Source organism: Sphaerodactylus townsendi, linkage group LG14 (assembly GCF_021028975.2).
Source record: "Sphaerodactylus townsendi isolate TG3544 linkage group LG14, MPM_Stown_v2.3, whole genome shotgun sequence".
Lineage (NCBI taxonomy): Eukaryota > Metazoa > Chordata > Lepidosauria > Squamata > Sphaerodactylidae > Sphaerodactylus > Sphaerodactylus townsendi.
The window spans coordinates 28,171,489-28,194,746 of NC_059438.1; the positions used below are offsets into that span (position 1 = coordinate 28,171,489).

The window sequence follows — 23,258 nt, forward strand, 5'->3', positions numbered from 1 at the left end:
CAATCCAGAAGGGACAGACAAGATATTATACCAACCAGACCCACCAGCAAGGGGGTTTGATCTGTGCTTGTTTTGCACACTGTAAGTAGGACTCTTTTAAAACAAACAGGTGTCACTTAAATGGGGGGGAGGGGTGTTTTACAATACTGAAGCTCCTAAGTCCTGCTTTGCTCCAAGACTTGGCAAAGTACATTCCTGCTAGATTATAAACTCTTGAAAGTCTTGGATTTTTATTTAAAGAAACTTTAAAAAAAACAGAAAACACATCTTTGTATCACATGAATACAAATCTACAGTGAGGACTGGTCAGAGTACCTTAGCTGTTCAGTAAATCCATCATAATGTGAATTCTAGAATTCCGTGTTTCTTAGAGATGCATATCACATAAGTTTGCTGTGTGCATCCCATGCTTTGCAAAGTTTGCAGACATTCCAGATACAAGACCCACATCTTCTTTGGCCCACTGAAAGCAAGCTGTTGGAAATGGCGTCTCATTTGCACCCCTTGTCTCTTGATATGTTTCCTTTACAAATTTCACTGATAAATGCGTTCGCTAGTTAGCTGCAATATCTTTTCCTGATCTCATCTTCAAAGGCTTGCCTCAAAATACATATTTGGAAGTTTTTATAAGCTCCAGCCTTTACACTTGAAAGGTGAAAGATGCTGAGGTAGAAAGTCTTATCTAGTGCAACTGGCACCACCCCCAATCTCTGAACCTGATCCTTGAGAAGGGCAACCCTGTCCAGAACTGGCTGAATCCCAACTCTTCCAACCGGTATGGTCCCCAGTTGCCTCAATCTTTATCTGGATTAAATTTCAATTTATTTATGTTCATCTAGCCCACTGTGACTGAAAGATCTGTTACAGTCTCCACCCATATGGTCAGAATGTCCACTGCCTCCCTTGACTTCTGGAAAACTTCATTGGGTCTGGGTCCATTTTAAGGTACTGGTTATAATCTTTAAAGCCTTACACATCTTAAGACCTGCCAACACGAGGAACCATCTTTCCCATGAAAGCAGCACGTGCCACCTCTGGGCTTGTCCAGGTTTCCACCTGGTGGAGTCCTCCTTTAAGCCCACCCGGTCAGCTACCATTTGAGTTATGTTAGTTTCCACAGGTTATTTATTGGATGTTTGGTTGTGACTGATTTTAATACGTTGGATCCAAGCACGTTTTCTGCTTTTGAAAAAGGAAGAACGGTTTCCTTTTGACCACTCAAAAAAAGCTATACCGGTGATCATGGATTCTGCATGAACAAATGCCATGTGAAATTGAGTGGAAAAGCTAACTGGGTCCAAGGCAATACCTTTCTTTAATGAGCTGGCTTGTAAACTGCCTAGTAGCTTTGCAGATGGTAGAAGGCTATTTTGGAATGACAGGTTATGTCCAAAAATGATCTGAAGCTAGAATTAAATGGATCTAAACAGTAAGCGGGTGTACCACCACCTGCTCAAGTGTCTTGCCCCAAATAAGAAAATTAATGACTGGTCTATAGCAGTTCAATTCACTGATCAAAAGAGTGCAGCAGTTTACCCTCTGCCCTCAAAGCATTCCCCAGCAGGAGTCCAATACTGTTCCAGACAGTATCCTTCACCTAAGGAGAGAAGGCTAGAGGCCCACTGTCTTTGCTACTATGAACTCACTAGCTCAAGTAACTGGTGCAAAATTTTCTTCTGTCCATAACGAACTTGTAGAGCAAACCGTTCCCGGCAGCTCAGTTTTGAAAAGGCCTGTTGGTCGCTGAGCATTTCTTCTTCTGTTTTCAAATCAGAGTCGTATGCCTGCAGGGTTAACTGCGTGGCATCAAACAACAGTTTCTTCTCAGATGCCTTGAGCATTGATATCCTGGAGAGTGTCCAGTCACTGTTCCCGTTCTCACCTATGTCATCTTCCCAATCCTCTTGCTCTTTGAACATGCTGAATTCCTCTGCAGTCATACCCAGCACCTAAATTCAAAGGAGATTAGAATCACTGTTGGCCCTTCAATGAAAATGCATGCTCAGGGTTATATCTCTGCCACTGAGGTAGCCAATCATGAAATGTTATGCTGCAGTTCATTCTTCGTCTCAAAAGCAGAGTGGGAGGGTACTTGGTGCAGTTTTGCCAAGTTAAGTGTGGCAGGGGGCAGAGAGAGTGACAGGCATGGGGGAGATAGTAAGAGAAGGGGTGGCAGGATGAAGAAAGTGAGAGACAGAGAAGTAGGGGGGATGGGAAGAATGGGGATGGAGAGAACGCCCCGCAAGTTTTTTGCAGGTCCGTACTTGTATTATCTGTATTGACATGCACACACATACACATGAGATACCTTTGTGGATCAGGGTAACACTGATACTAAACAGATTTTTTTCTAAAAACTTGAACTCAGGATTTACAAAAAAATCTGAAATGTTAAAAAAACAAACAGGGTTTAAATTCTCTGTCCACTGCCTCAGATTAGACTGCCAACAAATAGCAAGAGGGTTAAGCTCCACCTTCAAAGCGGGAACTGCCACCACCAGACAAAGTGTACTCACCTTCAATGCCATGGACAACTCCTCTCCAGTCAAAACCTTTTCCCAGCCAATCACAAAGGCTCCTTCCTCACCCACCATCTCCATCTGACAAAGAAGATCCCATTTTTCCAAGACCAGCTGCTGCTCTGCATCTGTTTTTATAGCTGGGTGGAGGAAACAGGCAAAATAAATAGTGTAGTTCAAACATGAAAGCTAGGCTAGGCCCATCAATCATTATTGCATTTCTTGTCTCTCAATAAAAAGTTAATTTCTTTCCAGTGCAAGGTATCAACTGCATGTGAGCTGAAAAGACACTGAAGGGCCATCTTTTTTCTTCAGAATGCCAGGGTCCTTCAGCATCGCAAGTCAACATCACAGGGCCTAATTTCCGATGGATGTGGCATGTAGCTCTGGGGCATACAGGTGCAGCAGAAACCACACTCTAATACAAACAGAGCTGCAGAAAGCCATGAGAGAAAGAGATCTGCTGTCAAATCCATCTCCCAGGTTGCCAAATAATGAACCTTCTGATCACACTGTCACTTGCCTTGCAGAGCAGCTTTGCACAGCGTCAACATCTGGATGTCAGCGGCATCATCCCTATTTCCAGGATATGGTTCAGTAAAACCATACATGTGGAGGAGCTGCCAACTGGCCATCTGGCCATAAGTGTTGAAGATCTCTTGGCCTTTGCTGATGGGCTGAACCGCTACCATTTTCAAGCATTCCTACAGAGGAAACACAGGCAGGCGTAACTAGTTGCCACCCACTGAGAGAAAGCCAGCTAGTTTCAACCTGCTCCCACAGGCAGTAAGTCTTGATAGGCCAACTGCAGTGGACAGGAAGCCTTGGAAAACTTCAAAAGATAGAGTTCCTTACTCTACAAGTTTTAGCACTTTAGCACTGGAGCACACTGTTTGTGCCTGGATGGAGGAGGGGCTGGCAATTGTCTCAGCCAGGTGGCTCTTGGGCAGCTTTCTGCAGGCCACTCCGCCCCCCAGCAGCAGCCTTAATGGCCCAGGCTCCAATTTGGTCCACAGTTCATGTTCAAAAGGAAGCAGCTGCACGGGCACTGAGTTAAATGTGTTCATGATCTTGACTTGACATAATGCAACTTCCTACACAAAGGCTAGTCAGAAGAACAGCAGTCTGCTCAGTCCAAGCAGCACCTTCTTCCCCACCCTGTTATCTCAGAGTGGGTTCCATATAACATCTTGCTAAGCAGCAGATTTTCAGGCATCTCGCTGATCATGATTGGGCCGGGAGGATGTTACGTGTCGGCACAAGCTCGCTCTATAGTTGTTGAAATGTAAATGGGGTCACAATGCTGGGAGCATCAGCTTGTACTGAGAACCTAAATAGGAAGTGTCTGGAGCTCAAGCAAAAGAAGGCTAAAGGCTGAATGCTACCTGCCAGGTAGTAACTGGCTAGGCCCCCATGTTGAATTTTCTGAGGTTCCTTAGCCAACAATTCAAAAGATAATCTCACAGCAAAATGAATGTCACTTAATGCTATTTGCAGAACAGAAACCACCAAATTAAATAAAAAAGTAGGCTCAAAGGTTGGCTCCAACCTGATGTGCCAGGGACAGAGGCCTCCATTTCCCCAACAGACTAACCAACAAGGGTCTCCCAAAAGTTCAAAGAATTATCTGTCTTCCAAGACGAGGCAGACTGCATTTATACACTGTATGCTCCACTCACTGTGGAATATTCCAAGTTGGCATTGTGGTTGGCCACATGATTCAAAAGGTCTGCCATGGGCACCATCACAGGAGGGTTGGGCTCCTCTTCATCTTCCACATTCTCCTCCAAAGGCTCCTGGAAACTGGTTGGAGGAGAAAATGAATGGATGCAAAAACAGAGCAAAGCCACACAGAGGGCAGCAAGCAGGAAACAGCTGTGTGTGAATCCAGAACCAGCACAACTGAGAACTGCAAATATAAGGGAGCCAACACCAGCTGAGAACTGCGAGGCAACTCAGGGACGCCAAGCTTTAATTTCTGAAAAGGAATGGGTAATGCTTATTGCCGTGACCTGCATGGTCCAAGCTAGCTCAATCTTGTCGGATCTCATAAGTTAAGCAGGGTCGGCCCTGGTAAGTACTTCAATGGCTGACCACCAAGGAAGTCCAGGACTTGTATGCAGACGTGGGCAATGGCAAACACCCTCTATTCATCTCTTATCTTGAAAACCTGACTGAGGCACCATGTCAGCTGCAACTTGATTGTACTTTCCACTGCTAATTATTACTGAGAAAGTGCAAAGATTCACAGGTAATGAGTAGAGAGGAACAATCTGAAATGTCACCATCCAAGTTCTCAGGGGATTCAAGAGGTTAATCCCACATCTAGAGCATCCTGAGTGTAATTAGTCCTCATCAGGCCTATATGGCCCTCCCCTACTATCCTGTTCATTCAAACTTCTCTAATTAGTCTCCCTGTTCTATCTGGGGGGGCCCCAGTTATGCTAAGTAACACACACCACCAAATTTACTATTAGATAAAATAGTTTCAAAATGTATTCCCCATCTCTCAGTCAAAAGTTTCCAAAGCAGTTCCACAGAAAATCAACATTTCAAACAATCCAAGCGCAATCACGGTTGCCCGAACTCCCAAGAAGGTATGCTTCGTGTGTGCCAACCACTTCACTCAAAAAGTAGTGTTGGATGCCAACACAGGTTGAAAAGGGGTTTACACAGATTCATGGAGAAGAGATCCGTTAATGGTTACAAGCTATGGTGACTGAAGGGAACCTCTATCTAAGCAGGCAGCAGACCTCTGAAAACCAGAGCCAAAAGGAAATATTGGCAATGGTTTGGAGCACTATGCCCTGTTGTCGGGGCCTCACAATAACTGACTGGCCACTGAGGGAGACAGGATGCTGGTCTAGATGGACCACTGGTCTGATCCAGAAGGGCTCTAATGTTCTAAAAATGGCCCTGGGGTAGGACATCTTTATTTGCTAACTTTTACAGTCTGCCCTTCAGCTTCTCATCCATCTTTGAATTTATATGCGTAGCCTGAAATAATTCTGCCTAAGTCCATTTGTGTTGCATGGTGGGTTCTGAGGAAACTTTCCCTTAAAGACTTTGTCAGCCACCCAGGTCAGAGAAAGGAAGAGCACTACAGCAGCACTGACAATTCTCTGACTCAAGCCTCTTGGGAAGCCTTCTCAACTCACTCTCTCTGCATACATTTCTTGGGGAAAGGTAAGTTACGCTGAATTGCAAAACAGGTTTCCCCGATTCTGAATGTTGGGTCTTTTCATTCCCCTGCCCATCCCACAGCTATCAAGGGGGGAGGGCTGTTATTACAGTACTGATGCCCTCAACTACTTCGGCCCCCTTCCCAAGCCAGGCTATTTGCTTTGAGGACCTTCTGGGAAAGAAGTGGAATATAAACTTAAAGAGTACATGAAAGTCAGTCAAGAGGAGGAGGAATGGTGTAGACATTACTTCAATCCTCTGTAAACAACCTGCTGTTGCCTTCCCACTCACCTGTATGCCATGACAAATGCCACCAGCTTCTTGTACAGCTCTAGTGTGTGCACCTTAGGGTTGAAGACTTCTGGATGGGCCTTCAGGAAGGGCAAGATGACAGACGAATACTCCGTCTGAATATTGGCCAGATCTTTGTCCACAGCTTCTGGGATTTCCGTACCCTGTAGAAGCCTCTGCCGCTCTTCTTCACTCCTACAGAAAACAGCAAGTAGGAAGTGGTGTTCCCTTTTCTAAATAAATAAATAGTCAGCACTGGGATTAACATGATGGTTACTCTATAATGCTGACCACCAAGATGGTTATTCTCCCAATTGCCCTCTTAGTGCCCCCTGAAGCCAATCTGGTTTTCCTGGTCCCAGAGAATGCATGGTCTGGTTACTGTATACACCCTCTCCACAAGTAGAATTCCTCACTCCTGTAATTTTTCCTTGTAAAAAGGAGAATAGAGATTTTATACTGCAGTATTGTGCACAAAATGTGAAGTGCTGACACAAATCCACATAAGAACAGTTTCAGTGGGTACCCGTGTTGGTCTGCAGTAGAACAGTTAGATTTGAGACCAGTAACACTTAGAAACCAACAAATTTTAGCAATATAAGCTTTCAGGAGTCAGTCTCTTCATCAGATATGAGTTGGAATGCAAATGTCCTTGAGGGACATGGGGCCCTGATTTTCTGTTCCCAAACATTTCCCCTCTGCTCTAATCAAGTCAATTGAATGCATTTTACCTCTGCATCTTGCATTGCTTTTTGCACCCTTCCCACCTTCTGGCAGAGATACAAGGATACAGAGACTCAGATCGCCACCTCTACTTGTATCTGACAAAAGGGGGGGGGGGCAAGGAGAAAGGCACAAAGACTGCAGACTTGAGGTAGGACATGGAGGTGTGTTCAGCACAGAAACACCCAATCATGTCCATCCATGCCACTCCTTCCTTTTTTGATGGGTGATAAAACAGGTAGCCACTGGGTCTAGAAGCATCCTTTCTTAGAGAGGCCATCTTCTGCCCTAGACACAGTCTGCATTCCTTGGCACCCAGAGCTGGGTTTTGATAAAACACAACCATTACACCGTACCCTCTTACCAGAACATAGGGTGATCCAGAGTACTGAAACCAGGCCACAGGGAAAAGTAAGGCCCCCAGTAAGAGTCACTGATTGTGGATTCATGAAGAAGAGAAATCAGGAGAGGGACCCAGCCAGACTGACTTTTCAAGGAGGCTTGTTCTGTTGAAGACAGAGAAGAGAGATCAAAGGAATACCAGAAGCCTTCAAGGAGCGAAACAAAATGACCAGTATCCACCACCTACAAACTCAGATTAGCTGAGCAAATGCATCCCTTTTAACTTTGTTCTGGTAGCAGAACTGGGGACATATAGGCTTTTTCAGAGGGCTGGGAAATTCACATTACCGGTAATTTGAAACCTTAAAGTTTTCAAAGCAACTGCAGCTGTTTGGCAACCAAACAGGGCAGAAGAGAAGAGAATGCATAGCAGCCCCAAATTTTCAGCCAGGTTCCCTCACCAACTCTACACGTCAATTTCTCTGTGTCCCATATGGTTCTGGTACCTTTCTCCAGAAGGGAAGATAATGGGCTTGTGTGTTGTGAAAGGAGTGCATTTCTTGGGATAGTGAAAAGGACTTCTCCAGCCTGAAGATCCTCTTTGGCTATCAAGCCATAATCAGCCACTGTGCCTTCTCTGCTCACACAGACCTGTATCAGAAGCAAAAGACACTTATATGGAAAAGCATTGTTGGCTCCCAATATCCAGAAAGCTAGTTTAGCTATACCCCATTAAATACAAGTGTCTAGAAACATCATTTAACACAGATCAGTTAACAGGCTGCCCCCTCACAAGCTAGAAGGCTAAATAGTGCAACAATTCTTTACACCCCCGAGATTTTAGTCCATGTTAATAGTTACATAAGTGAAAGCAAAAAAGCTAATAATGCCCATTAAATCAAGAATGAAATAATGCAATCTTGTGAATTTATTTTATTTTACTTCATCTGTATTCTGCCTTTGTCCCAAAGGCAAACCCAAAGCAGCTTACAACTACTTTATAACAGCATATACCACCACCCTCAGCGCAAAATATGATGTAATAAGACTTCTGGATGCATTGCATGTGTTCAGAGGAAAAACAGAATTTGGACTAAGATGCTATGGCAGAGCAAGACATAAATATTTTAGAATAAAGCCCTTCAATCATTCCAAAGTTTTAACTATCGTACATAAATATAGACGTCTAAGAATGTAATAAAAGAAGCATGTTATCAGATTTTGAGACAAGTGTGTTTGAATGTTGAGGGATCAAAAGACTTAATGTTAAACCGTACAGGACAGGGTTGTAAAACCCTTCCTGGAGAAGCCCGCTCAGCATCTGAACAATCACTTGGGTTCAACTATACCCCTTTTAGGCAAGGTGCTCAAGTGGCAGTGACCAAGGTTTTATTGGATGAGATGGATTATGTGGCTTCAGGCATGTTGCTGGATAGTCTTTAGTTACAGAGAAGCAGGGGAACATCATACTGTTAATTCTCCTGAGTATTAGTGGCTTTCTTGATACCTTCTGTCACAGGGATTTTTATCCTAACACACTAAGCCTTGCTTGAAGCATCCCTCCATCATAATGTCGAATACCTCCCCTGGAATAGCTGGCTTAGATGTACATAATATGTGAAGGGGTGTCGATATGTAATTTTGTTCCTCTTCCAAAAAATGTAAATCTGGTCTTGGAAGTAGGGTGAAGCTGAGAGCACACAACAGGCCCAAGATCACTCTGGTTTGTGGTTCGCCCTCTGTTTTACCTGCACAACATCCCTGCGAGGTAGGCAAGGCTGAGAAAGGCACCCAGCAAGATTCCTGGTTCCCCCGCCTCCATTTCACCCTCACGACAACCCTGTGAGGTGGGAGAGGATGAGAGTACAGGGCAGGCTTAAAATTCTCCCTTCCATTTTACCCGGACAGCAGCCCTGGGAAGAGGGTGAGGCTTTGAACCAGGCTCCCCGGCCCTCGTCCCAAAGTGGTCCAACGGAGCCGATCTCTTCTGTGGAGACTGAATAGCAGGAGGAGGCCGAAGCCGCCGCCATTGCCGCCTGGCGCCCTCCCGAAGGTCGCGAACCAGAGGACGCCTTCGCGAGGAGCAGGCCAACCTGACTCCCTCCAGCTTCGGAAGCCGCCCGAAAGGAGCCGAGTGGAGCGGTGCCTCGTTCGCCTCTCAGGAGGGTGGGCGTGAGGAGAAAGGCCGCGCGGCCTACCTTAGGGCTTCGCACTAGGCCGACGCGGTCGCACCACTCGAGGAAGGCGGCCAGGGCGTCGGGGCCGGACGCGCGGCGGACCCGCTTCGGTGCACTCGCCATGGCCGGAACCCTTTGCTGACCGGCCCCCAAGCCCGCCCACAACCGGGCATGCGCGCTCGGAGAAGCGCTTCCTGTGACCGCGCGTTCCTTAGGCGCCCGAGGAGCGCGATTTTCCGCTGGAGCTGGAGCAGCGAAGGAAATTCAGGCGCTTCTTCTCTTGCACTTCCTTCGAGTGACCTCCCCACACACCTAATGCTATGGCTGGCTTGACTGTCAGCCCCCCTCAGCTTTTCTGCCCAGGCAGCAGTAGGTTTCCAAAGAGGTGCAGACAGAAAAAGCGGTGGGGAGAAGAGGGTACAAAGCTGTAAGGATCGGGATCCCACAGCACTGACAGCAGTCTTCGTCAGATGTTTGTGGATACGTTCTTGAGTGTAAACTGCTCTTCCTTTAGCAAAGCTGTTTGCTTTTATTATCCTATCTTTCTCTTGACAATAAATAGCAAGAAGATGGCTGCTTTCCAATCCGTCTGTTGCCGCCTGACTGACTGACAAGTAATTCTGCAGCTTCAACCCAGTGAACATGCAAAGGGTTCGACTGAACATGCAAAGGGTTCGACAGGGTTCTTACTGACCCCTCGCATCCTGGACATAAACTGTTTCAACTCTTACCCTCTAAACGTCGCTACAGAGCACTGCACACCAAGACAACTAGACATAAGAACAGTTTTTTCCCGAATGCCATCACTCTGTTAAACAAATAATTCCCTCGATAATGTCAAACTATTTATTATATATTTATTATATAATTACTGCACTACTTTTTTCATCATTCCTATTACCCATCTCCTCCCAATTATGACTGTATGACTATAGCCTGTGCTGACATTTCATTTTATTTTATGATTTTACATTTTATGTTTTTATTACTATTGATTGTTTCCTGATTGCTTACTAGACCTATATGACAATCATTAAGTGCTGTACCTTATGATTCTTGACAAATGTATTTTCTTTTATTTACACTGAGAGCATATGCACCGGAGACAAATTCCTTGTGTGTCCAATCACACTTGGCCAATAAAGATTCTATTCTATTCTATTCTATTCTGTAAAACGGCAATCATAAATATACAAGAGCAAATACAAGTCCTGAGAAGCTGACCAGATTTCTTCAAAAGAACCAGCCTGTCAGTTCTGCTGAAGATGTGGCTCTGTGCCCAGAAAGCTTCTTTTGAAAGGCTCCAATCCAGTTAGCCTTACAGGTGCCACAGACCTCAGGAGGTATTTTTTCTTGCGCCAGCCTCCCATGGCACCTAATCTATTTTATTCTCACAATTATCCTACAAGATCAGAGAGTTGGGTGGGAATGAAGGTATGTGGGGCATCCTTGACTTTTGCCCAGGACCTCACCATCGCTAAACTCCCCCTGTGTGACGGGATCTGCCTGCCAGCACTGGTGTGGCATGAAGCGCACATTTCATTGGTGGCACTTTGGGCTTGCTTCTTTCTCCACCACCTGCCTGACCACCTTTCCAAGCCCGCAGCCCTTTCACGGTCAACAGCTTTAAATCACGCATGTCCAGTATTTTTACTGATGCCATCTGGAAACCACTATGGCTTAGTGCTGAGTAGATACACCAAGGCCAGGAGTCATTGTGCAACTGCTACAAGACACCCCAGTCACACTCTGGGTCTATTTTGCAGTCAACATGGTGAGGTCACTGGTTTCAGAGAGCAAAACCACACCAATTGGGCCTTATTTGGCACTGTGACCTGGAGACTCAAGGAAGGATTCGGGGAACCCCACCAGGAAGAATGACCAGCTTCCATCTGTTGCTGTCCTTGGGATGCTCCTTAGCAGGTTTTCCGCACAGAAGTCAGGAGAGGAGCAGTGGTCTGGAATAATGTATTTAACGTTAGTCTGGTAATTAACACAGCCAAGTGCACAACCTGATTAAAGTGTAGATAAAGCTTTATTCAGGAATTGCCATACTTGATAAGAGAAGAGACAAAGACAAGGTCCTAGTGACATCACTAGGTGAGAGAGAGAGAGAGAGAGAGAGAGAGACTGAGTGTGGAACTTCCAAGAAGCAGGATATTGACCTACAAGTAGCAGTCTGGAGACAGGTAAGAAATGACGCTTAACAGAACAGAAGGTGCTGGCCTCACTATCCTAACTATTTCTTCTTGCTGTTCCCTGCAAGGGCTTCTATAGGCACACAGGATGTTGCCTATTCTAACACTCAAAAGGGCCAAAATCCAGACCTGTGCTCAGTTCTGCATCAGCTAGATTTGCCCTGAACAAGTAGATCAGAGTACAGCAGCACTTTAATAGAACGTGTCCCTGCATGAACTTTCATGGCCTGGAGCCCATGAAACAGATGTGGGAATAAAACGCTGTGTGGTCCAAGAAGCATATAAACATGCTTACTCAGAAGGAAGTCCTGCTTTACTCAGTGAGGCTTGCTTGTAAGTAACCAGTAAATGGAATACACTAAAACAAATGACAAGAAAGCCCATTGGAAATTATGGGAGAGGCCTGAGAGCTCACTGATTATAATGGGAGTCAAGAATGCCAACTGACTTGTATGTTGAGACACATGTGGAAGGGATTTTGAGAAACCCGTTCTAGGTCTGGAATGACAACGCTCCTGAACGGAATTACAGTCCTTGAGTCCAGATGGGCTGCTTTCAGTCTAGAATGAAAATCCCAGAATAGAATGATGGTTCCTGGGATTAGATTGACAAGATGGAACGGGGCCAGAGGACGGCAACCAAAATGGTAAAAGGTCTGGAATCCATGCCCTGTGAGGAGAGACTAAGGGAGCTGGGTATGTTTAGTTTGGTGAAGAGAAGGTTAAGAGGTGACATGATAGCCCTGTTTAGATATTTGAAAGGATGTCATGTTGGTGAGGGAGCAAGCTTGTTTTCTGCTTCTCCAGAGACGAGGACCGGGAGTAATGGGTTCAAGGTGAAGGAAAAGAGATTCCACCTAAACATCAGGAAAAACTTCCTGACAGTAAGGGCTGTTTGACAGTGGAATGCACTACTTTGGAGGGTGGTGGAGTTTCTTAAAGAGAGGCTCAATGGCCATCTGTCAGAAATGCTTTGATTGTGTGCTTCTTCATTGCAAAGGGTTGGACTTGATGGCCCTTGGAGTCTCTTCTAACTCTATGATTCTATGATTACAAGTGTGCTGGGAGGGGGATTAAAACCCCCACAGTGGAATGATGGCCCTGGGGCTTGAACCACTGCTCTAGAACTGGAATGACAGCCCTACAGTGGCCTCTGGGTCCAGATTAACAGCTCAGTCCAAGGGTCGTCATTATCTCTGGGAGCTATCATTTCAGGGCCAGAACATTTCTGCTACTGTCAGGGATTGTCAATGCCACTCTGGGCACTATAATTCCAGAGCTAGGACAGACTTCTCCAAACCCATTCCACATTGCAACTTTTACTTATTGTAATGCATTTCAATAGGACCCGTACAACTGGCCTTCTTGGCTCCCATTATATCCAGTGGCCCTTCAAGCATCTTCCATGGTTCCAAAGGGGCATTCTTGTCATTTGTTTTAGCATTTCCCAAAGGGGAAAAAAACCCTCTTCTGCTTTGCAATAATAAAAGAAACCATCGCTCATATTTTTTTAAAGGATAAGTCTTGAAGGTCATAATATCACATCATAACATTTCATGGATGAAACATACCAACAGTGCAATCCTGAGGAGGCCTACTCCAGTCTAAGCCCCTTCATTTCAAGGAGCTTAGACTGAAGTAACTCTGCATAGGATTGCACTGTAAGACAGGTACTCCTCTGGAATTGTGTGTGCATCTCAGCAATGTCACACTCATGACTTCATAAAATAAGCTGCAGTTTCCACTCCAGAGAAGGTCTGCTTGATTTTAACATCTTTATTAGTTTTAACACAGTAAACCTTTCCACATCAATAAGGTTTGTTCTGAGGGTTGTTTTTGGCTTTGCCAAACACTTTATAATTATCTGTAGATATTGTGGTACCATTGCAACTAGGGAACATTCACAACCATCATGCACAAAACCGTTACATTTCACCTCACAGAGAAAAAAAAATCCACTGAGTTCCACCTTTACCAGGAAATTGTAAAATAAAAATCCAACATCCCCCCCCCAAAAAAAACAATAACAGCTAGATCACCTTCAAGTGAAAAACTGCACATCAGTTTCCAAATGCTACAATGAAATGAAAAAAGACCAAGATAAATATTATATATAGGTATTTATATATCTCATCCAAAAGAACACACCAAGAAAAAAATTCCAGCAGTATCTACAGTAAAAAGGAGTTCTAACAGCGTTCAAACATTCATATTTAAAGTATAGAGAGGAGCACACAAAATGACGGCATCTTGGATTAGAAGATAAACCACACGAGAACACCTAATCTGGTAATATTACTGTCAAGCCATTTCAATGTGCATGGTGTGTGTGTTATGTGTACATGTGTGCCTCTTTGGACCTACTGGCAGTAGCCGGACAGACAGGTGCACAGTCTTCTGAGGAGCATTAAAGACATCATCAGCAGTTTAATTCTGCAGTTTTCCTTCCTTTGATCCCAACTTCCTTCCGGCTGTTGGCATGTGTGTAAACCCAGCTGGGTGATGAGAATACAATTGTTGGCCTTTATTTTACAAAAAAAAGTACAAGTGTCTGTCACAGCCATTAGGATGTACTAGATGACATTAACAACATTGATTTTGCTCCTTGGGAGAGGCTGATGCACATCAACAGCACGCCAAGAGCGTAGAATGGCACAGGAAAAAAAATCCTAGGAAGCCCTTTCTTACTTCTTGTAAACAGAAGATGTCACCACAGCCCTGTGGCGTCTACCAGGAGAACTGTTTCTTCAAACACATTAATTGTGCACAATCATTTGGGGAAGGGGAAAAGAAAGAAACTCTTGGACAAATCCTTGCTACCTCCCTCTTTCTCTGGAGGGCTTTGGGTTTGCACCCTGGAAAGTATTTTCACCTGTGCATGGTTTGCAATAATTGAGTTCCGTAGCCCAAGGGTCTTTTGGAAAATGGTCTTTGCTGACACTCTTGGGACTGAAAAGGGCCTATCTGGGAGGGACTCTGTGTCTAGACCACTCATTCCATTCTATCCCTCTCAATGCCTGGTGCCAGCAGTCATCTGAATGATGCCCTGCCCCACAGTGGGCTCAACTTGCTTCCAAATACTTACATAAGCCAAAGTTTTACTGCGCTGGAGCTGAAGGAATTGCTATCCATACCAACTGTCCATTTCTGTTAGCCATTATCTGAACATCAGCAAGATTAAAAGGGGGAGGCAAGGCAGCACGGTATATAGCCCGATCCCATCAGATCTCAAAAGCTAAGCAGAGTTGGTACTTCAGAGACCAGCAAGGAACACTCTACAGAGGAAGGCAATGGCAAACCTCCTCTGCTTCTCCTTTGTCTTAAAAGCCACTTGCTGGGGTTGACGTAAGTCGGTTGAGACTTGATGGCATTTGACACACACACCAGGTTAAAAGGTATTTGCACTTGTAAACACATTGGTGCTAGTAGTTATTTCAAATACATAAATCTGGACTGAATTTGTGATTCATTGCAGGGCGGGGGCAGATTTTCTTAGCAGCAGGCACATGACACAGTACAGCCAATCACTGGCAGATGCAAGAAATGCGACACCAGACTGATGCTGATTTTAAAAGTGAGGCTCCTGCATCATGCAGCAATCAGCTGCTGTCTGTGAAACCCATTTGCCATGATTTAAAAGTGCCAGTTGACAAAGAAAATATACGAATGCACTTCCTTATTGGAAATATTTTTCTGATTAAGCGCTACCTTCAGAGGCCAATGTCACCCAAAACAATAGGTTGTAAATAAGGTTTTGAACCATAAGATCATAAATAATCATTAATGTGTGTTTCTTTATGATGATATTGCAGTTAATATACACAAGGGCTGGAAATGAACAGCAGACAGACAGGATGCATGAACGTGGGTTTATATTGAAGCTGAGAGGTCTTGTTAGGGATTCCATCGGACCACTACTGAAAGTGAGGAATTTAAGGACTTCTATCGAAGAAGAATGAGCAGGCTGACTTGGGTTGGAAATTTCCCCCAGCCTGTTCAGGCAGGCTTCTTGAACTTCAGGATCTGTGCTATAGAGGAATAACTTGGAAATTGCAACTGCATAGCTAAGGGAGTTCCGACTCTGCACACTGATTTTTGGCTAGACCAATGGGCTTTGATTGAATGAATGGGAGGCTGGTGAAGCTTCCTCTCACTTGAACCAGAGATCTTTCCCTAGGCTGCCTTTTTCCCCTTGCTCCGCCCCTGCTCAGCCCTGATCCTGGCTAGTATTTGGATGGGAGATCTCCAAGGAATACCAGGGTTGTGATGCAGAAGCAGACAATGGCAAACCACCTCTGATCATCTCTTGCCTTCAGATCCATATGGGATTCGATGGCAAAAAAGCAAGGTCTGCTGAGTTCCTTCAAGCCAGAGTGAGATCTTCCTATCAGCTAGACCAGGGGTCTGCAACCTGCGGCTCCCCGGATGTTCATGGACTACAATTTGTAGTCCGTGAACATCCAGAGAGTTGCAGGTTGCAGACCCCTCAGCTAGACTGTCTGGGTGTGCAATTATTCTATGAAACAGGAGATCTGGTTTTGCCCATCCTTAGGAGGAAGTGACATACTCTCAGCCCCAGTGGCATAGTGCCAAGAGGATGGGGGGGCACGCCACGTGATGCACTGGGCGCGTGCCCCTGCAGGGGCGTGGTAAGGGTGTTCCGGGTACGAGGCGGGGGCATGGCAGGGGCGCAGGGCGTATGCGTGCCCTGAGCACAATTTTCCCTTTCTCCGCCCCTGCTCAGCCCTGATCCTGGCTAGTATTTGGATGGGAGATCTCCAAGGAATACCAGGGTTGTGATGCAGAGGCAGACAATGGCAAACCACCTCTGATCATCTCTTGCCTTCAGATCCATATGGGATTCGATGGCAACAAAGAAAAAGATTGCCTGTTCTTTTTCTTGGTTGGAATGGATGACACAAAAAGCTATCCTGCAAGGGTAGTCCTGAAGGGTAGTCATATTCAACGTAGACGTTGAGAGAGGTCAACCAGCAGCTCTGAAGTTGCTTTGGGTAGAAGGCTTATCCTCTCTCCAGCCAAGACAAGACTTTGTCCACCCAACAGCCAAGGAGTGCCAAGCTGCCAGGGTCAGGTTCCTGTGTGGGAGGTGCTGGGCCATGACATCCCAGGGGCAGCTTGGTTCTTCTGCAAATGCATACCCTTATCTGAACTTGGGACCCATGCCCCTTCTACCATGAGGTAAGGGGTCCCTCAGCCTCATCTTCTAATCTTGGGGAAGGGGGCAGAACAGCACTCCAGCCCCACAGGGCTGGCTGCCAAGTAAAAACACTCTTGTAATGGAAGCAGTCATGTTAGAGGAAAGCCCATTTCAGACCCTGAGACCCAGCAGCACCTCTTCAGGGCGGGCTAAGAAGCATCCCAGCTGTGAGTGCAAATTGAAAACACGACCTGACACACTCTGGATCTGGTTGCAACCCCAAGGGGTCCCTGACACTTTCCTGCTTCAGAGAGGATTGTCATGCAGGAGATGAAAGAAAGATGGGGTGGGGGGTGGGGAGAGATGGAGATCCATGGGGAATGCTTGGCATTTAGTGTGGCCCCTGGGTAGGGGACTGGGGGGTGGGTGTTGCATCCCAGTAAAGGGTCATTTTTCCTTGGCCTTTGTGACAAGAAGTACAGGCACCGTATCAAATGCCAGCTCCTTCAAACACCAGCCCAAAATTGTCAAAAGATTATTGCCAAGAACTTTTGGCCTAAAGCCTGTGCTCCAAGATTGGGGCTGGGATCATGAGGATACCGACCAGGCAGCAATTCCCTTCCTTTGTACTCATCCCCAGGGTTCATTTGAGACTCCCTAAGGATGACAACACTCAGCAACTCCCTTTTCTACCTGCAGGGCAAATGCTGCTTTGCAGGGCAGGGAAATATACTCCAGTTAGCCACCTGCACCCCAACTTGTTGCTTACCTAGCCTCAGGGAATTCAGAAGAAGAGTCCTGTTTCCTTTACTATCACGAGGAAAGGGACTGCTCATGAACGGGACGGGGCGAGGGAAGATTGCTACGTCAAGTCAGGCCTAAAAGCAAAGGTGGCTGTTGTGTCTCGTTCCGCCGCTGCTTCCCGCTCTCCCCACCTCCCGCTCTGAATCCCGCTAACGTGAAAGGAAAAGCAAGACAGCAAAGAAAATCAAAGCCACAGAAGCTGCAGAGAATGGAGCCAGCTGGAGGTGAATCGATGCGCAGGTGCTCAAGGGCTCCCCTGAAAACGAGGGCGCTGCAGACGCTCAGCAGGACACCTCCATGGTGTGGTTGACCTGCCCCATGGCCTCGCTGCTTTCGGAGTGAGTGCAGGCACGAGGACGGCTGCCGTCCACTGAGCCGGCACTGGTGAGGGAGGCCGTGCGGGAACGTGCCAGGCGCGTCATACTCGCAGAGGGCACTGAGGAGAGAGAGAAAAGAGCGTCAGCGCTACCACTGGCAGGAAAGGCAAGCAGAAGGTGGGAGGAGCAAACACCACGAAGACAGGCAAAGCTACACAAGAGAAGGAGGAAGCACAGCCAGCCCCGGCGCAGGGATCCAGCCTCCAAGCGCACAAGTTTCTGACATGCTCCATGATTTGAGAAGAAGCACTGCTGGTCTGCGTTGGAGGGGGTATTGGGGTCAAAGAGTCCATGCTACCCAGGAGCCTGGAGGGAAGTGGCACCAAGATGAATGCAAAGAGGCCTTTGGCCACTGAAAAGGGTATTTGTGCCAGGCTTCAACAGGCAGGAGGTACTCCACCTTTCAGCCATGCTATCAGCAAACTCTGAGCATCTGACTACCTGACCATTGGCAGGCTTAGAAAGGAGCAGCAGTGGCATAGTGGTTAAGAGCCGGTGTACTATAATCTGGAGGAACCGGGTTTGATTCCCTGCTCTGCCGCTTGAGCTGTGGAGGCTTATCTGGGGAATTCAGAATAGCTTGTGCACTCCAACACATGCCAGCTGGGTGACCTTGGGCTAGTCACAGCTCTACGGAGCTCTCTCAGCCCCACCCACCTCACAGGGTGTTTGTTGTGAGGGGGGAAGGGAAAGGAGTTTGTAAGCCTCTTTGAGTCTCCTACAGGAGAGAAAGGGGGGTATAAATCCAACTCTTCTTCGTCTTCAAACCTCTGAGCATGAAGGGATGTCTGTAGATGACCATGGAGCTGTAACAGGAAAGGGGGCTGGATATGGATTTAGAAGTCAACTGGACAAATGTTTCACTGAGTTATTAGCCACAGCAGCCAAATGGAACCTCTGTGTTCAGAGTCACAATACCTCTCATCATAAGGTGCTGGGGAGCAATCAGTGCAAGAGGCCTCAGTTTGTGGGTTTCTCTGGGACGACTGGCCAGACACTTGGAAACAGGATGCTGGACTAGGTAGACCCTCACTCATCTCTTATGTTCTTGTGATGTGACTTTCAAGTACCTTCTGGATTGCAGAATCCCCACAACAATGATCCCAACAACAAGGAGCAGGGGAATGTGTGCTGTTCCCCCAACTGACCCTATGGCTCCTACACCCCCTCTGCTCATCACTGAGTACAGCACCCAGGCAGCCCACGCAGGGATTGTTCTTGCCCATGGTCTTCAGTCTCTTCACCTCTGCAAGAACTCAAGAATGATGGCAGGTGTATGCCCGAAGAGTCCTAGCCAGCCTGTCCTCTCTCTTGAGTCCCTTCCTGTTTCCTAACCTTGGTGGAAGTGAAAATGGGAAGGGGAGGAAGCTCATGGATGATTTGGAAATATTCCTAAGGTTCATAACATTGGAGTGGTGGTGCTGTGTCCCTACAGCACAGGTGTCAAACTCGCGGCCCTCCAGATGTTATGGACTACAGTTCCCATCATCCCCTGCCAGCATCACACTGGCATGGGATGATGGGAACTGTAGTCCATAACATCTGGAGGGCTGCGAGTTTGACACCTGTGCCCTAGAGAGTGGAACTGCTTCAGGGTTAAAGAAGAGGGGTTGATTTAGGAATGCCTGACTTGGAAAAGCTTCCAGAGCAGACCTGGCATCCACTCCTCGATGGTGTCCACAGAAGGCTGAACTCTCGGCATAGGCAGACTGCCAGATGGGACAGCCCATTTTGCCACCGTGATGGTGGGGTGAGAATACCGAGATTTGCCATGGATGGCAGCTGCTACCGAAACTGCCACACAGTTCCCATATGAATGGTCATGATCCATCGGGATCTCCACACTCACAAGACCTCAGACCACCTGGGGACGGTGAGGGTGGCGACTGACAGGAGGAAGGGGGCAGGTGGGGGGGAAAGTGAGCAAGACAGGAGACAAGCGAAGAGAAAGCATGTAAGCAGCGGAGAAGACAAAAGAACCCCAGCCTGATGGGACTGGACTTGGGAACTCCCAAGCCCAGCAGAGCCACCAGGAAGCAGACCTCCATCGGGGCCTGGGAGTCAGCGGCAGGTGAAAGAGCCTGCATCTGGCTGGGATACAGACTGCAAGAATCAAAGGCTTCTGTTTGCAAGGATAAGGTTCCAAAGTCTCCCTTCCTGGTCCCAGGCATGTGTAGCGCAACTCCCTTTGAGATGAAGACTTGCCTTTGAGGTAATATGATCGATCTGGTATGCCTCTTTCACGCATACAGGTGCTGCAGGATGTGAGCAGAAGTAGTGGTTCTGCCAAGCATCCCTCTTTCCTCACACAAATGGCACAGGCTGAACAGATGCCACTCTGGCAGCTGGCCTTTGAACCTGAAGCATAAGCTAAGCTCACTGGAATAACTCCTGAGGGTTCCTAGTGGGTGTCTGAGGGGGTAAGGGGAGGAACTGGGGTTTTTGGACTTCCATACTTGGCCTTGGGCCACTTCCTGCCTGTGCCACCCCTGTCCCTCATCATCTACTTATATGTACTAACATGGGCACGTAGGTTTTCCCGACTGCTCTCTGTGTCCATTTCAGCTTATGAAAATAGAATTGGGGGTGGGAGGAGCTTAAGCTTCCTCTCCTCCTGTGTCGTGGCCCGATCCAAAACAGCTGCTCAGGCACAAGGGAAGCACAGGAACCTGTTGACTTGATCCAGATGCTTGCCTGGGGAAAAAGCCCAGAAAGGCCCTTCTCTCTGTGGCCCCCTCCCTCAGAAATGATAGCCTCTGGGCCTCCCTCCTCACAGAGAGACCTCCATTGGGCACCCCACTTTCTAGCTCCTAGTGACAATGTTTCTTGTCCTCAGGCTTGTCGTTTGATGCTTGTTGAATTATTCTTTTATTTTTATTGCAGTTTTTAACCCCCTGTTCATTATTTATTGAGTTATATTTTTCTCACGTTGATTTTTACAGGGTTAAATTCTTTTTAGGGTTATTTTGCAAGCAGCCTTGAGTGACACCTCTGGGAAAGGGACACAGCTATAGTCTGTCTCAGAAAAAGATGACAGTAGAGTTGTATGTTTCCCCGCTACAGAATTAAACCTGCTCCTCCTGGGTCCTACCAGTTTGCAAAAGGCAAGTATTGCTGATAAGTCTTCAATTAACTATAAATGCTCTTGTATCCAAGTACTATGTTTAATAATGCACATGATGAGGCAGCGTGTAAAAATGACAATTCTCATATTTGCAACCAGATTCTAGTGTGGAACCGTACAATTTTCTCCACCACTGAACCTCAACTGACCCTACTAACATCTTTATCTGAGACAGAGTATAAACATAAGGCATAATTTTCCAGTAAGAGCCACGTGCTGCCAAGGGGGTGCCCCACGGTGCTTTAGAAGATTAAACTGGGTGCAATCCAAACTAGAAGCCCGCTTTTCAAAGGCATTTCAAGGAGTCCTGATCAACTTCTCGGGCTGGCCCTACTCTGAGAGCCTGGGATTTGCATCCACAACTCTTGAGGGATACAGAAGAAGCCCATGAATGTGTCGGCCAGGCTTTGCAAGGGGATTTAACTGGCAGAACCAGCTGTGAAAGCTGCAGTAGAGCACACATTCTGAACAGCACTAGTGTGCATGGGATGGAGGCGGAGTCAGGGCACATGCACATGTCCGCATGAAGGAAAGCAGGCACGGTGCAGTTGAGGAGTGGGGGGTACCTGATCCTCCACTCAGCCTTCGGTCCTTCAGGTATGCAACTAAGAAAGAGACGGAGGGGGGGCAGTGAGGGAGGAACAGAATCTTGGTGGAAGAAAGAGGTTTCTTTGGAGAGACGGCATAGTCAAGGACTGGAACCCCAACCCCACCCCCCCACCCCCCGGTAACAAAAATCAGATACAAATCAGGCAAAGACATAACAATCAATAATCAAAAGGAGAGAGAGAGACACCAAGAGAGAAAGGAGGCAAGGAGAATTTCACACACACGTGCACACACACATCCACACTTGCTAAATAAATAATGAAGTTACAAACGTTGTACTCAGCCAAAATGCCCATCAACTCTCCCATTCTGAGGTTGTTCTGGGAAGTCACTGCAGTTTTAGCAAACCTCAGGGCTCAGACATAATTCACTGTTCCCGTCTCTGTCTCTGAAGTCACCCTGGGACCTGTCAAGCATGTGTGCATTGGGAGGTCCTGGTTGAAATTTGGATTCTCAGGTGCATGGGTTGGGGGCAGGGGGCAATTCAGATGTGAACCATTGCGAGTGGGGAGATGGGGCTATTTTCTCAGGCTTTAACTGCCCCAGGGAGCCTTTATTTACCCCCATTGCAGACATTTATGTGTACAGACAGACTACATACACATTTTCCAAGAGCACAAGCAAATTGCTAGACTGTAATATCTGCAACAAGCTGAGGTGGTAGAGATAGGCTGCCTCTAGTTGGTTCAGATCTGAATATTTTAATCTATTCTACACCGCAAAGCACAGCCACTATGCAGGTGCCTGTTCCTAAACCACTGACGCTAAAGGCTGGGCTGAACAGAAGCACTTTCCTCACTGCCAGGTGCAACATTGGAAATTACAGTCTCAGCAGCCTCAAGTGCCATGGCCACCAATATATCTGCCTAACAGCGCAATCCAGTGCAGAGTTGCATCCTTCTAAGGCCAGTGACTTTAATGGCATAATTCTTACTAGAACTGCACTGAAAATCCCTTAATATATTCCCACACTCTGGCCCACCCATGCAGAACAATGCACTTTCAAACCACTTTCAATGCACTCTGCAGCTGGATTTTACTGTGCAGAATAGCAAAATCCTTGCAAACAATTGTGAAAGTGGATTGAAAGTGCATTATTCTGCACATGTGGAAGGGGCCTCTGAGTTGCCCCAATCAGCAGTGGATTGTCAGCAGTTACGGTGCTGATCACCAGCATGAGGGGTGGCAAATGTAGGCTTCCCCCCTCCCCCCAGTGACGTGCTACTGAGGAGAATACTGGGGACTAGGGCTGTATGCATGCAATCCTAGCTCTTGGATGGACCTTTGGATCCACAGGAAACATGGAGCTAGCCTTCATGAGACTACATATGTTCTCACTGAGCCTGGAATACACACACAGAAGACAATTTCTGCTCACAAAGCTGGTTCAGCATCTACACACATACCCTTCTGCACAAGCACACACATACAGCACAATGAACAGCTCCCATAACCTCTGACTTACAAACACACACGTGCCAAGGCTCTGTCTTTTGCCCTGCCAATGCCGAAAACTAAACAAATACTTACTGTAGCCCATCCCCTGCAGAAAGTACTTGAACGCTTCAGTCAGTTTTCCAGGCTGTTCAAGAAAGCAAAGGGACGAGAAAGGCAGCGAAAACTGTGAGACAGATTCAAGTTTATGACATCTTTAATATGAGTCTGAAGTCTGTGAATCCAAATCTCCATTTTCCACTTCAGCTCTACAGATTCCCCAACACAGCATGAAAGGAGCTGTTTATTTTCACACCATA

At 46.8% G+C, this 23,258-nt stretch overlaps 2 protein-coding genes across 6 annotated transcripts in view; both read right to left on the bottom strand.

The window, feature by feature from the left end:
- Positions 1-208: 208 nt before the first annotated feature.
- On the bottom strand, positions 209-9,385 carry SETD6 (SET domain containing 6, protein lysine methyltransferase). Its single transcript, XM_048516066.1, has 8 exons — positions 9,257-9,385; positions 7,565-7,709; positions 7,081-7,222; positions 5,994-6,188; positions 4,199-4,322; positions 3,043-3,223; positions 2,517-2,659; positions 209-1,949 (listed from the first exon to the last, which is right to left on the bottom strand). The coding sequence occupies exons 1-8, from the start codon at positions 9,356-9,358 to the stop codon at positions 1,635-1,637; spliced, it is 1,347 nt and encodes a 448-aa protein (XP_048372023.1). The 5' UTR covers positions 9,359-9,385; the 3' UTR covers positions 209-1,634.
- Positions 9,386-15,773: 6,388 nt separating this feature from the next.
- Positions 15,774-23,258, bottom strand: part of NDRG4 (NDRG family member 4) — a 55,663-nt gene continuing 48,178 nt past the window's right edge. For 3 of the 5 annotated variants that reach the window (XM_048516212.1, XM_048516208.1, XM_048516210.1), the window contains 3 exons: positions 23,035-23,086; positions 21,462-21,500; positions 15,774-17,830 (listed from right to left, as the gene is read on the bottom strand). In XM_048516212.1, coding sequence (XP_048372169.1) covers positions 17,676-17,830; positions 21,462-21,500; positions 23,035-23,086 — 246 coding nt within the window. In that variant the 3' untranslated portion in view covers positions 15,774-17,675. The remainder of the gene's footprint in view (positions 17,831-21,461; positions 21,501-23,034; positions 23,087-23,258) is intronic. The other 2 variants (XM_048516209.1, XM_048516211.1) reach the window with 1 other exon arrangement.

Excerpts from the sequence above, each read along its gene's own strand:
- SETD6 (XM_048516066.1), bottom strand. The coding sequence starts at position 9,358 with ATGGCGAGTGCACCGAAGCGGGTCCGCCGCGCGTCCGGCCCCGACGCC. Across the intron at positions 3,224-4,198 it reads CCAACTTGGAATATTCCACA|GAATGCTTGAAAATGGTAGC; the intron begins GTGAGTGGAGCA and ends TTTCCTCTGTAG. Across the intron at positions 2,660-3,042 it reads GTGCAAAGCTGCTCTGCAAG|CTATAAAAACAGATGCAGAG; the intron begins GCAAGTGACAGT and ends TCCTCCACCCAG.